At 36.7% G+C, this 15,518-nt stretch overlaps 1 protein-coding gene across 13 annotated transcripts in view; it reads right to left on the bottom strand.

Annotated features, from left to right (window-relative positions):
- Positions 1-15,518, bottom strand: part of LOC117432189 (transcription factor SOX-6-like) — a 182,245-nt gene that overhangs the window by 40,737 nt on the left and 125,990 nt on the right. For 11 of the 13 annotated variants that reach the window (XM_059001812.1, XM_059001818.1, XM_059001813.1 and 8 more), the window contains 2 exons: positions 5,214-5,328; positions 51-130 (listed from right to left, as the gene is read on the bottom strand). In XM_059001812.1, the coding sequence (XP_058857795.1) occupies positions 51-130; positions 5,214-5,328 (195 nt within the window). The remainder of the gene's footprint in view (positions 1-50; positions 131-5,213; positions 5,329-15,518) is intronic. The other 2 variants (XM_059001815.1, XM_059001822.1) reach the window with 1 other exon arrangement.

Here is a 15,518-nt window from a genome sequence, read left to right as displayed (position 1 = left end):
CCGCTAAAGGGTTGGCTCATATCCCAAGCATTCTTTGTTGTTGCATATACCTGGAGCTGGAGAGGGCTGAGTCCTGACGCGGCAGCAGCTGCCATTGTTGACGGAATGAACTGCACGGGATAGTTATCACCTGTCAGGAAGAACAATGCATACAGGTTGAGACATGAGCAGAGAATGGCAGCAGGCATGTGCCAACATGGTCCCTACCCCTGCCTGTGCAGCGCAGCACAGCTCCAAGCTCAAACATCTGCACAAACAAAAGGCTCAGCTGGGCAGGGACTTGCCAGATTACCTAGGAACTTTGCTGTTAACAGATGGGTGGTAGAACAACTGGCAGAACATCTTTTTATCATTTAATAAACATACAGCAAACTAAAATCAAACTGCTCTAGGTCTATATACTGATCATCTTTGCCTTGTGATGTGTCTTATCTCTACCCCCCACCCCCCCTCCCCAAAGTGGTTACTACTTAAGTGTATTACCAAGACACTGATAAATAGATAGATTTCTTAGAAGAAATGTTTCTGTAACCACGTAGCACAACTATGTGGTTACAGGAGTGCTGACAGGAATTCAGAAATGATCAAGCCAGCAGGCAAAATTGCTTTGTTAGTAAGCACTTGCACAGTAAGGAATTGACTGGGGTTCAAGTTCCACTTCTGCCTGTCACTTTTTCTCCCAAACATATTAATGTCAAAATCATACATGTGTTTGTGTAAGTGTATGTGACACAGCCATATAAATATGCACCCATTTGAATAATATGTATCATGTAAAAACAACTACTACCTGGTCCTTGGCATTTTTACAACTCATTTTACAGTGTTTGTGATTCCACGTCCCAGAAAGGTTGCTTTGACATTAAAATCTTCTTTAATATAGCTGATACCATCCATGTTTTTTTGTATTCATCATTGATGAGATAAGTGGTTGTGAAAGGTGAGGAAGCGACACCAGCAGAGACCGAAGCCCTGTGTGTGTGTGTGTACAGCACTGACACAGCATGGGCAAGTGCACACTGCCGGGCTACCTGCCAGTGTGAATGAACCCTGTCCTGCTGGAATGACCCTCCGCTCTGCTTAAAGGCTACTTTAATCCCTGTGTTTACTCCATCCAGGGTTTCTTTGAGGACTGACTGCCAACTGTGCCAAATGATGTAGCTGTTTTGTCAGATGGAACACATCCCTCTGGGGACTCTGACCAACAAACTTGTTATCACTTCCAAACGAACAAAAAAGTGAAACGTACAGATCACTTGCTAACTCTGCACTAAACTAATCCTCTTTGTCTTGCAGTGACACACTTAAATACCAGCACCGAACCATGAACCAGCCTCAGAAGGGTGGGGGAAAAAAAGCTACAGAAGCCAACAGAAATCTGCTCCTTCTAGGCAGGGAAACCTGGTTTGAATTTTCTTTCTTTTTTTTTTTTTTTTTAAGATATGAATTATGAATGGGCATTTGTTTCCCCGCTTGAACAGGATATGCTCTTGTCAAAGCTGTCACTTTTCTTGTAGCATCCCACCAACTTAGACCCAACTTTATGGCAAATTTCAAGGGCCGCCCAGGGGCGTTGAGTGGTTCTGATATTTTAGAAAAATATAATCTAAAAAAAAACATAATGCAAAATAAACATTTTTGCTTCGACACTTTCATAAGCCTGAGAAAATGTAGAGTTGTTTTTTTGTGTGTTTTTTTGTCTAATCTGCATGCTTCTTGGCATTACATCCTTAATATATTGTCAGCCCATTGAGCACAGTATGTAAGTAGACATAGGCAACTGACAATAGTGTTTCAATGGCATGAGGCTCTGCTACACTCCATTCTCTAACACTTTATTGTTCTGGCGTCATGTGGAGTAAGCATTCAGGATATTGGACCTTAAAGGGCTTCAAGATGAACTCAGGGTGTATCTTGATCTGGGAGATAAATTGATCAGGATGTCAACTGGCAGTTATTTATTTGGCTTCATTATCTGCTTTTTAAAACAGAAATAGGACTATATATATTCTAAGCACATAAGGTTTCTATTAATGTAAGTGAAAAATGTATCCTCTAAGATAATACGTGCAATGAAGGATTCCATAAATAAATAAATATAACAACTTCAGTTAGCTGCATGGATTGTTTCAAAGGCTGTTTTTTTTATTATTATCACGGAAATCTTTCTTTACAAATCCATGAATAATGCATCCCCATTACACAAGGCGAACCGCACTGTAGATTCAATAATAGCCTGCTTTATTTGTGCTATAACATTTTCCATGTCAAACATATTAAAAAATCTAACTATCAAAAGCCTTCCCCCTGGCACTGTTTTACAGCTGTCGTGCTCCTGTAGTTTGAAAACAGCTGGTTTTCTTTGCTTTTTAAGTGAAGCTATTTGAATCCTTTCGACACCCGGTACTGTTGTTCAACTCACCTGCTGGTAACAAAACCTTTATTCACATGCACACAACTAAAATGTTCATTTCTTGAAGCTTTGTTAACCAAAAGAGTACCAGAGATTTATTTTTCTCCTTTTTCTCATGTCTCTTTTGCCTTTTCTTTCTTTCTTTTTTATACTGGTCTGTAAATGTTCATTTCCCAGGGGTTGACTGATCTGTCAATACAATGGTCTGATACAAGGGAAAACCTTAGTGTGAGCATTTTTTTTTATTTTTGAGGAGCCCAATAGTCAATGTGCAGCAGAAAAAAAGGGGGAAAGGCACTTTTTTGCAGAAAATGAGCACTCAGGGTCAGGAATTTGCTTTAATTTTTAATTACAGAAGCTAAGAATACCACCTCTTTAATTCTCCAAACAATACGAAGCACGGATCAGGGCTCTTGGTTATTAGCCTGGCAGGGAGTCAATTGACATGTTGTAGCATTTTTTTTTCACATTTGTTTTTGTATTTGGAATGCTTGCGTGAGGAACCATTCTTCTTGTAAAAGCACAAAGAAAGGTGCAGCATGCCGGGACAGGTAGCTGAACAGTACCTGTAGGTACTGGCTCTCTGAATGTGAACTACAGGACAGTATGGTGCTCAAGGTCTGTTAGACAAACTGAGATCTTTAAGTGCACAGTTTTGTTTGATTGTCTGTATAGAGTACCCCCCATAGCTGGCCACTGTTTGTTTATATATAAAAAGTCAATTGAAATCCTGTCACATTTGTATTGTGTGCGTATGGAGACAATTGAGTGGCACACCCATTGTCTGAATCTCTCACAGCTCAATTAACCCTTGCCTCAACACTGTCCTTTTCATTACAACCACAGTTGTTATTTTTTCCACTAACAACTTTCATTTCTATTCTCTGCTTTAATTTATATCAACAGTGATCCAATGCCAAATGTGATGGTATTATTACAATGGTTTAACTGTTGTATTTTTGTTTAACAGAGGATTTCAACCAAATTCCAATTGCAGTTACATGGGGCAATAGTTAATCGTATCCAATAGATGGCATCATACAGAATAAGTGACCAGTAGGTTGGTGCAGAATAGCCAGTCCAAATGGCAATGAATTGGGACCTTTTAAAAGACTATAAGCATGTGACTTGCTCTATATAAAAGCATTGCTAATTATCTGAACATCTGTCAAGGCCTTACAGCCCACAGGAAAGGGCAGCCGTTCTGAGTCTTTACCTGCTGGTGACTCTCTTCACTCTCATTTAAAGGTGATCACAGCAGTGTGGGGCTATTCTACAGAAGGGATAAAACCAGCAGGTGAGATCCCTTGCTGTTATGCCACTTCTGAAAGACTATTATGAATTGTAACCCAGCTCCACTATGAAGCCTACATTTACTGTTTCAGTGAATCTGTCTGGAACACACTGAAATAAATCTTTTGCGACGTAGCCCAGTGTCAAAAACACTTAAAATTTAACAAAATCACAATTTAATTTCAGAGCAGTGTGAGCCATGCGAAGAGATAACAGCTTGTCAGAGTAAGTTGTTGTAGGCATTCATGCATTTTAAAGTTGAAAAACAGCAATTACTAGACTTGAGTGCATTTTTTTACTTGAGGCAGGTGATCGGAATGTTTGAATAAATAAACTAAAGTGCTTGAGTTGCTAGGAGGTCTTAAAAGCCAATCGGACAGCCTGTCTCTATACAAATGCAACATTCTTTTTACATGTTTGGATTTTTTTTATTTTTCTGTTACTGATATTTCCAAGTAGTTAATTGCAACTTCTGTCATCAGTCAGGAATAGTAATCCCTAACAACCACGTTATCTACCCGTACCTGTTCAATCATATTATATCAGACTCCATTATTAACCACAATATAAAAAAATAGTTGAAATCTTTTTACCCTACATTGCCTAGATTGCTAAGCCTTGTTTCTTCCAGCTATTCACTCTACTAACATAGGTACCACACTTCTGTTTCACCAAAGCAACACTCAATATGTTTCTCAAAGCAAAGGTATTTTTATTACCAGACCTTATTCAGCTTCCTATTTATGGCCCTCTTGCTGAATACCATTCATATGTAAACTGTTAAGCTTTCACGTTGACATTTTGTTTGCATTAGGGCTTTACTATTGCCAATCCATTGTTCAGTGTGTAAACTGCCTTGAAGTTTGATATTCAAGTGTTCCAGCTGTACAGGTATTCAGATGATAACATTTCCAATGTAAATAACTTGACTTACTATTAATTGCTTGAACAAGGTAGCATGTTAAGAAAAAGCCTTAGCTAAAGTTAGTCAGCTTTTGGCATTTGCATTTCTAGCTAATAGAGATGAACTGCATCAAAGTTAAAATTCAAGGATTTATGAGAGGGTGAACATCCTTGGTTTAAGCAATACGTAGAAACAGTTACTTCAATAAAGTTAGTTCTTGTACTGCTATTCTGGTTGCCTAAACTGTAGGTACCTGTACTGTTGACTTTTCCAATAAATCACAAAAAACAATAATGGTTCATGCAAATCTGAAATAGACATGTCTGAGTGAAGTCATCATTTATTTAAATACGGATGAATGGGAATGAATGGAAATAAAATCCTGTATAAGCAACAACAAGCAAAAGAAACTGTTTTTGCCTCGGTGAGCTGTGTCCCATTGTTAAGCATGGATGTACCGTTTAATGTTCAATTAGCAAAACCCCTTACAGGCAACAGCCGATTTAAAAATGAAGGCATTTGTCTGATCACATCTAAAGGAAAATAAAAGCTCTTGTTGTTTCTTGTCTGCTTTTCTCTGTCTGAGAGATGGAAGCAGTGTACCTGGTTTGTATGTGATTCCTGGGGGGAAGAGGAATCCCTGCTGGGCCGCTGCCAGAGTCCGCTGGTCGTGTGGAAAAATGGGGATCATCAGTGGAGGCATCTGACCCTGAACCTGCTAAACACAAAAAGGCCTCTGATCAGACACTGCATAAATTCAACCTGACGGGTACTTCTCTGGTACTTATAGCATTCGTGTGCTCACACAATACCTATCTGAGTCATGCCTTAACCTAATCCACACCAATTTCACATTATCACATCAAAGCTCTCGCCTTTCATTGTTTCATTCTTTGTGTGAAAGGTGCAACACTCGGGATAAGAGGCATTATTCTGTCTGACATTTGTATGTGCATGTTATCATTACTCAAGGAATCAGTGCAAATGTAGCTTTGGACTAGTTACAGCTGAAAGTCAACAAGTTACAAATGGTAGCATTTAGAGGGAATTAACCTGGTATTAGCTTTTTAGAGTTTATACAACAAAAGAGATCGAAATTCATGTCAGTTGCTGAACAGATAGATAGAAAGAATACTATACAAAATACACCCTAAAATATAATTCAAGTTGTGCCTCCAAATGTTCATCCAAACCAGACTTAATGCATTTTAATTGATAGACCCCTTTTTTGTCTGCTTGACCTCCTCAGCTGACCTATGACACTGTTTAAACAGAGCCCAATCTGACTGTCGTATCCCTTTTCCTGCACACAGCACTGATGGGGTACAGCTATGCTACCGTGTGTCTGCGAGGGTTAACTTAGCAGCCAGTCTCTTTACCTTTGGGGAAAGGCATGAAAACTGGGTTAATAAAGGTCACACAGAAAATAAACACTTTACAGTATTTTTCCGAATTCATTTCTCTATAAAATCAACTTGTAATAAAGCAGGGTGCAATTACTGCCTTAGCACTGGGGCGTGAAATCTACTAGCTTTGAGCAGCTATTTCTTTTTACATTTTAGCTGAGGTAAGGCTGGTTATGCTATGTATTTTTTTTTTCTTCTGTGCAGCCTTAGCTTAGTTAAATTGGACATGATTCCAAAGTGCAAACAGAAGTCTTTAACCTGAGAAAATTGTTCACCCCTGTGGTACTCTGCTTGATTTGGAGAGACTCCATTAGCAAATACACATTTATTTTTCAAGTTAAATTTTACATTTCAGGTTGGGACCTAAAGACAGAAAAATTATACAATTATACAGATACAATCGATACTGTAGCAGGCAGCATGGGGAATTGTGATTCTTTAGTAAGCACCTATGTTTAAAAAAACTCTCTAAAATATCTCATCTTAACTATCTATCAATATCACTAATTAAATACCAACTAAGTAGAGATGCACTGAAGTCAGGCACTTTTGAGTCCGAGTCCAGGCTGCTTAAGGACAAGTCAAGGCTAAACTATCATAAAGCCCTCAGAATGAGCTTTGTGCAGTAATTGTACATACACTCTTATCAGTGTCAACGTTTTCATAATTGGTAATCTATTTCTGTATACTGCAGCTTTAAAATATTTAAATCAAACAAAAAGGCTGAAAAGTCATTCCATTGAAAAGTAATAACTATTAAAACTGTGCAAAACTTTTATTAAGTAGTTCTTTTTTTAAACAAAGTCTGTGCCTTCTGAGTACTCAAAAAAAAAAAAGTACTCGAGTCGCAGTTAAACCCTTCAACCCTGAAACAAGGCTGTCTATAGCTGACTGGATCAAAGAACAGTCCGACTGCCTTGATTTCAGAAGGAAAAAAATTGCAGCTATATATATAATTGGGCACCAGAAAAAGATAGCGTACCTTGTTCCACATTCTTATATGTATGTGAAATTACAATAGTTTTTATTTTATTTTATTTGTATTAGCCAGAATGTTTATTATAAGGATATGCAATTATAATACATTCTGGAACAAAAGAAAAGAGAACACAACTGTAGTGTAAAAGTAAGAAGACATTATTAGTCTCATATTTATATGTGAGTATTCTAAAACCAGACTTAACAGTTCCTGTACAGACCCAGTGTACAAGATAGAATTTTTTTCCCCAATCACTCTTGCAAAGTAAAGCGTTTTTTAAATGACCGTAATTGAATCACTTTGGTTGAGAGTTAAAAGGGCAATGACATAAACCGGACACTCAATGCAAGCAGTAACAAATATATTGTAATAATGACAGGTAAATATTACAGCCATTAAACACTATCTTACCATTTTATTTTGTCTGGTTTTATTTGGTACAAAATAGTAAAGCAGGAAAAGGGCATTCCTGTGTGTTCCTGTGTGTTGCTTTACATACAATTAAATCAAGCCAGTTTCAGTTATTTGCTTCTCTTGTTTTTGCTATAAGAATGAAGTACCCTTTGGCATGCAACATTTCTGTTCGCTGGACTTCTGTCTGGAAACAGTGGAACAGAAACTGTCCCTCTTGCACAGACCCACTGGTGCTTTTCTGAACCTGCCCAGGCCATGAAAGGGTTAAACTGAAGTTTATCTGCAATCGGCTGAATGCCCAGAGTATTCTAATTGCTAGGATGTTCTTCAGGACTGAAAGAGAGCAGATGGGAGTGAAACACTCACACCTTCCTTTCTTTTCTCATAAATATAGTGCATTGTTGCATCGGCAGTTTTCCTCTTTTGTCTTAGCGGTGCTAAGTGGTGGATAATGCCATCTGCCCCCAAAACTTCATTAAAGATACATGAATGGGCTAACTGGCCTGCTATCTTGTGAGGAACAGGTGCTATTGTTTGTCCCTGATGACTTGCACTAAGGGTCTGAGAAAGAGCATCTGTAACAATCAGTCAGACTGCAACTTGGCAGGGTCCTTGCTATTTGCCAACACGCAAATACACAGTGGCATAAAGAGTGCCTGCATTTTCTTTTCTTTTTTTCATAAACTATATTTTAAAGATGCGCAGACTCTTAATTGTAACTACATTTAATAATTTCTACCAAGACACTTTTTTCTAAAATAGGTTCCAGATCCAAATATAGACTCTGCTATAAAGAGCTCAGTGAATACTTACCAACAGGCAGGCATATCCTATAAGTATGTCGTGGTGGTCATCTTCTCTTTCAGGGAACCAGGGTTACGGTAAGTAACCTAACGTTTTACTTGAAAATCAAATATGCAATAATTTCAAAACAAGGTGCGATTAATTTCTGACAGATTTCTCTTCGCCCCGGAAAAAATACCTTGATGAGATTACAGGTGTAATTTCAGAGTGACAGATTAAACAAACTTCAGACATGTTTATTAAGTGTGTTTCTGTGTACAATTTAATCTGGAGAACATATACTGTGAGTGGCAGAAAAGTAGGCTGACTGAAGAATTTAATAAAACGTAGTATGCAATGTGGAATTTTAATAAACTTGCAATCGGATATCCACATCTAAGCGATTCATTTACATGTATAATCTTGTCAGTTGAGCATCATTGTTGGGGTGCAGTACTGTGTTGAGATCACTTTAAAGTGCAAGTAAGGGAGATTTGTGAGTGCTTATTACTCCTTAGGGATCTATTAGTTGCCATTTTACCCAGGTTTGAGTTGCAATATCTGCATATTCTTAACATACTGTTTCCCCTTGTGTGCATTTGTTGGATTTAAGTTGAGCAGCAAATCTCAGATTTCTGCAACTTCTTGAAAAGTTGAGGGACCTAAGATGCCTAATTTTGGCCAGGAAAGGACTGATTAGAGAAGATATTGGGTGAATATTCACAGTAGAGGACGGAAAGGTAGAGGGAAAGAGTCATTTTTTTTAAAAATTGTATTCGTTGTCAATAATATTTTTATATATATTAAAAACTAAAAACATATTTATGGTATGAGCAACATAATTCCATTCCAATTATAGTTCCAGTCATAAAAGGACAATTGGAAGCCTCCATATTTCTTTTTACACACCAACACTTTAGCTATTACACTTGTATTTACCATGATTATATTACGTCATCAAACATAGATAATTTATTGGGACAATAATTGACTTTATTGAGATGAAATGATGAATGAATCTAAAGGCCAGAGTCCTGTTGACAGGGGGGTTCATATCTAACATGTTCTCACAATAACCTCTTACATCCGCTAAAACAAATACACAAATACTATAATGTACAGTTTCAAATTCATCCTACATACTTGAAATGTTCAGAATGAAAACGGTGTTGTTAAGTCATACTGTGGGAATTCTATGTTTGATTACTGTAATATTATCTGTAATAGTTGATAATTTCTACAGGGATCTACTATGCTTCTCAATCTGTACATACATAGCATTGTGTGTGTAATTAATTTATCATAAACATAAAATATCAAAAAAGCCAAGCACATACATTTCTTACACATCTCAGAGAGTAATTTATCAATTCGCCATTATTCCACTTGGAATCTTGAGAACCCCTGGCCCTAATCCTGCAAACAGGCTTATGGTTACTGTAGCTTTGTTATCAAAGTCACAGATATTCTCTTTGGTCCCAGATGACAATCAGTCCAGATCAATAAGACAAAGCTCAACTTTGATTCCTTTTCTTTCTGCCTGGCTAGCCAGCAATAAAGGGCAGGTTTTTGCCCCCTTTGAAAGTATACCATTTATTTTTGTGGGGGATAAAAAAAAAAAACCTACGCAAATCTGCATAGAAATTATCGATCAGCAACAAAGGGGCTTTGTCTGCCTATGACTTTTTTTCCCTCTCTGCTACAGTCGGGGCTTATCGGCTTCAGGAAATGCCCGTTTTAACTGACAGGTAGGAGATTAAATCTACAGCCACAAGGACACAATCTCATACTGTTAGATAGGTGTTTGTTGAAAAGACCCACAAACACATAATTTGTTTATGCTGTACCGATGACCTCTGACAAAAGGGACTGTCTAGCAGAGACAAATGCGGTAAAAGTCATTTATTGTATACTTTCAGCAACACAGTGCAAGCTCTCTGGCTGTCTAAGAAATAGCCAATAGATAACCTCTGCTTACACTAATTCCTTACACAGGAAGACTTTGCTTTCTTGGAAAACAGACATTCCAATATATATATTTTTAATGAACTGAAGTTACAAAATGGACACAACTGTATTAGGAATTAGGCTAACAAACTAATTAATTCATCATATGAGTAAACTGAATCCATATTTAGTTAATACCTAATGAGCCTTATTTTGGAAGCAAGTGCAGTGGCAAATTCTCTGAAAGTAATAAAGCATTTGTAACTGTAACTATCACTATTATCTGCTGTATTATTGAATTGTGGTTTGTCACACTTGTACTTTGCTTGAACAAAAGTTATTGTATTTCTTGCTCTTATTGTATTACTTGAAATGTATTTGCTTACGATTGTAAGTCGCCCTGGATAAGGGCGTCTGCTAAGAAATAAATAATAATAATAATAATAATAATAATAATAATAATAATAATAATAATAAAACTAGCAAGGTACAACTTAGTTGCTGGTAGGAGTGGTTCATCTTGTGTTCTGAGGAGTTTCTTGCTAGTTTTCTGCAGTTTTACCTGAATGTTTTCTGTGGATAGCAATGTATATAACAACCTAAATTCTATACTGAAGAATAATATATAATATAATAATATAATAGGTCTTAAATGTCAAACATTTTAGTAGCATAATTTGTCATGGCATTTTAAATACAACACATTTTACAGCTTGGTTTTACAGCTGTGTTGCCTTACAGTCAGTGCAGCATTCAAATGTATTTTACTTTCAAGGACATTTAAAATTGCAATATTATAGAAGTGCAGTCCTAGATGGACACATAATTAGAAATGTGCTAAGAGCACAAAGAGCAGCAGAACCTTATTTGTACTGCCATCTGAATTTACAATGAAATGGGATTCATGTGTATTCAACAGAAATGTGTACTTTAGGCAAATTCTTGTTGAGGTTCATAGATGTAAAGTGTAAATTAAGTTTGTAAATATTTTAGGCAATTAGGGTGAGTATTGAATATAAAATATCAAAGATAAGCCTAAAGGTTCACATGCACTTCAATAATACACCTTGTATACTATATTCCGTCAGTTTGCAAATCTCTAATTATAACCATCTCCACGCTGGATATGTTGGAATTACAACACAGAGCCAGGATAGGAGCTGCCACTCAGTACAGAGAAAATACGATTTTGGCAGGGCTTGGTCATAAAATTAAAAAGGTTTGCAGTAAACTGACAAAATCCATAGGGAATCCCTCAAACAGCATGGGTAATGAAGGGAGTCCAGAGCAGATAAACAAACCTAGACGTGTGTCTGGGGCCAACATCATTATCCCATGTATACAACCAAGATATATGGAAATGGATACAAGTGGAAGCTTTCCAGCCTGAGCTACAGTGCATTCAGACAAGTCCAATCATAGCAGCTGTTTCAGTTAACGTAGATATCCCCTAACAAAAGCAGATAGGATCTGAACAGATTATTTGCAGAAGAAAGGTGGTGGTTTATGGGGTAGTTCTTAGATTAGATTATGTGCTGACATTCTTGCTCCCAACCTACAATTTCATAAACTAGAGTCAAACACTTGAAGCGAAAACGTAAAAGGTTTCCTTCACCACAGTTTGGATTAACACTGAAAAGTTTCCTCTATTCATTAAAGTGATATTCCCTTCAAAGACCAACTGCCTGAAGGTGTTCACAAGAATCTGAATAAATCAACTGTGTTAATCCTTTAACTCAGCAAGATGATGTTATGAGATATAACGTTTTGAAATCAGTAACATTATATTATAAAATAGATTAGCCAGTTCTATAAATGATCTTACTTTCAATGAGCTTTGTGATTGTATGAAAAGTGCCGCACTACAGACACATTTTACATTGTATTGTGCTATATGACACTTCATACAAGTCAGTATAAAATAAGTTTCAATGCATTAACCTTGATTGAAATAATGCATAACCAGTATTTAAGTTGCATAGTGCATGCGGGCTAGACAGATAAGTGTGTGAATCCCTCATCATCAGGTGACTCTCCAGCATGCATTCCCTTGTATATCAGTTGAGTTGTTTTAGAGGTGATACTTCTAGCATTACAGTTCATGCCTTCTCTCTAGAGCATTTATAAACAGCATTAGTCTCTTGGACTGTCATGTGGTTGTTAAAAAAAAAAATGTCTAGAAGTACCTGATGCACAAGATAAGATCTTTCTCCATTTTAATTCAAGTCTTTAATTCAAGCTTAAACATACCAGTAAATGAGTCAATGGGACTCTTCATAATTTAAAATCCTCCATCTCGTTCCAGTATTTTTCTTTATATCATTAAAGACTTTTGTTTTTGCTTGAACGATTTCTTCAAAGATTTCTTGAGCAAAATGAACTGCAGCAATTCAAGTTTGACATACTATTTGTGGCAACAGGAAGTCCATAAATATTGACTTTAAATATGTTAAATAAATCATTGTTTTACTGTTGAACCGTGTTTCTTAAATGGGAGGTAATGGGAATTACATTTAAGGTGGCTCAAGGGTGAACCTCTGCAACTCGTTATTCCATTACTGATGATCAAGAAGACTCGTAAGACTCGTTAACAATAAAAAAGGAGTTTTAACCCGGGTCAGAAAACAACTTCATTGATTCCTATTGAGGACTTAATGCCACTGAAAAAGAAAAAAGCATCTCGGTGGACTAAATAGATCTATACAAACAGTCCTTCAGTGTGTGTATAAAATAATGGTTTGGAGCAAATGGAACTGAAAAAAAGACTGTCTGGCCTCCAACAGTTGACTTGACTTCTGCAGTCAGACCACCCATAATCTAATAATGGTGCTGTCCACAATAATACATAAGGAACTTCGGTGTACTTTCCCTTCTTCCTGTATTTAACAGATAGACTAAGCCGTTGTCTTCACAATTGCCTCCCAGCTGCTGGGACTTGTGAAAACAACAGACCCGTCTCTGTTGTCTATAGAAAGCCGGGATTGTTATGAGTAACTTTATTGCAGGCACATGAGTATGTTAAAACACGCTCAAATGTCATGTGCACACCCAATGACAGGCAAGAATAATTATGAAAAAAACAAAAATTCTGTGTCTATGTCGGATAAATCGGCCCATTCATTGTGTTCCTTGGGGAATGCTCGGACTCTCCAGCCAGAAAACAAAAAGGCCCTTTTTTTGCTGCCGTAGGCTGATGCTTTGCTTTGCCACCCGAGCCCTAAGAAAACATGGGCCCCCTCTCTAACTGCCGGCTGGCCGCACACAGTAGAGTGTATTAATGCTCCCCTTTTTCCATCGTTCCTTCTGTGTAGGCTGTGGCCAATGTAAAGCCAACACAAAGACAAAACAGTTTGCTCAACATTAACAAGAAAAACACCAGGAGAGAAAAAAAAATCAACAGGACACTGTGGGATGTGTTCTTGGGCTGGGTTTTGTTTCAGACTGACACAATGTGAGCTAAGTATAGGCAGCCTTTACTTTCTGCAAGTCCGTGGTCACTGCTGGTGGGTCTAGAGTCAAATCATTATGAAACAGTCCTAAGATTTATTTCAGAATCTGAGAATTGTTCTTCCAACAGCTTCTTCCTTAGTACACACACCTTTGACTAAAATACTTAAAGATTTACAGGTATGAATCTGTATATAGTTTTACAGTTTCTGAACAGTTCATTAATGGAAACAACACATTAACTATTAAAGACCTTTATACTGCCTGTGCGCCAAGTAAAAAAAAAAAGGAAATAAAAAGAAGACTAGGCATTAGTTTGTCCTTAAACAACAAGCTTTCTATGTATTTATACAATGAGGGAAATTGTTAAAAAAAATAATTATACTATTTTTTTATAAACCTATATTTCTATACACCCTCAGAATATTGTATAATGAAACAGATTAATCTATGTATGCAAGTATATTTTAATTGGCTAGCCTACCTAGCTGTCTGTCCTAATATTTGCACCTAAAGTGGTATAGTACACAGATATTACTTACTGTATCATCTGGCAGAACAAGCACCGTGTTAACACAGCTGTGTACAAATGGTTAAAAAACACAAATCACTTTCTAATGTGTTCCCTTTCTTTTAGGCTTATCCAAGAGACACCTACAATCTGAATTTCCCTATAACCAGCACTGTTTATATTCCTAATTTATGAATTTGTTTAAACAGGCCAGCAACATTACTGTTTCTCATTCATCCACTTAGCTTAATTTCCAAACCATCACATTCATTGCTGAGGTTGTATCTATTAAGCCATTTTTTGTGCATCATTAACTTTTAACAGGGCCCGATAGCTTTATTGTTCAAATTGCGTACGACTTTATTTAACGTCAGCATTTCTTCTGGCTCCTGACAAGAAGTCGCATTTTATAACTAATTAAATTGATCCCTTGGAAGCAAAAGCCACTAAACGGAATTATTTGTACCCAAGTGTCAATATATTAAATCAAAGGACTAATGAGTCGGGTCACTGTTTCCTTTATCTGATATTTACCACGGAAAGATGTTTATCAGCTAACTATCCACTTCTAATATGGACAACGTTATTTAAACTCATAACCGAATTAGCTTTGGTGCTGATGTCAAAGGTCTCACATTCGCCCAACAGAGGGCTGTTCATTTCCATTATGAATATTTGTATAATGAAACATACATGCAATATAAAAAACAAACACATGAGCACAGCACATTCTTACAATGCTGTATAATTATGGATTGTTTAGTCAGGTCTAGAAATTAGATATTTATGCAATCTCTTTTCTTGTCTGAACAGTGTTTTGTGTTTTTAATTCACAGTTCTTTTGATATAAACAACTTATCACACTGTTTAAAAAAATGCCAAGCCTTTCTTCAATGGAAAATAAAGTTTTACCATTGCATGTACACAAGGTTTGTCATTCTTTTGCATGAGCATTAACAACTTGTATAATACCACATATAAAAACATACTTGGAATTTCTCATTCAAATAAGTCCAACGCATTATTTAGGTATACGTTTCTTACAAATACAAAAATAGTGCTTTATGGTAAATATTACTGAACCTGGAAATAACTAGGCATTTGCCTTGATGCTTTTTCTATAGTCTTTTCTACTACTTTTGTAATACATTGCTTTCTAAATTAGTCATTTATAATGCATTTTTTTTAGAGTTAATACATGCATCATTCTGGAACTGTTTTTCTAATTAGCTAACCTCTTTTTGGCATTACAGTCACATGTTGGTTTAAATCATATATTAATTTAACAGGCAATAGGTCGATATGATGGGTCTTTCCTCACCTCCTGTTGGATTTACAGGAGGGTTATTTGGCTTTTTGAGGTTCACCACCGGTATGTTCAAAGCCCAGAGCAAACGTTCACTTTTTTTTTAACAAGCACA

Source organism: Acipenser ruthenus, chromosome 27, assembly GCF_902713425.1.
Source record: "Acipenser ruthenus chromosome 27, fAciRut3.2 maternal haplotype, whole genome shotgun sequence".
In the NCBI taxonomy this organism is placed as follows: domain Eukaryota; kingdom Metazoa; phylum Chordata; class Actinopteri; order Acipenseriformes; family Acipenseridae; genus Acipenser; species Acipenser ruthenus.
Note: the sequence above shows the minus strand (reverse complement) of the source record. Positions and strands in the feature narration are given on the sequence as shown.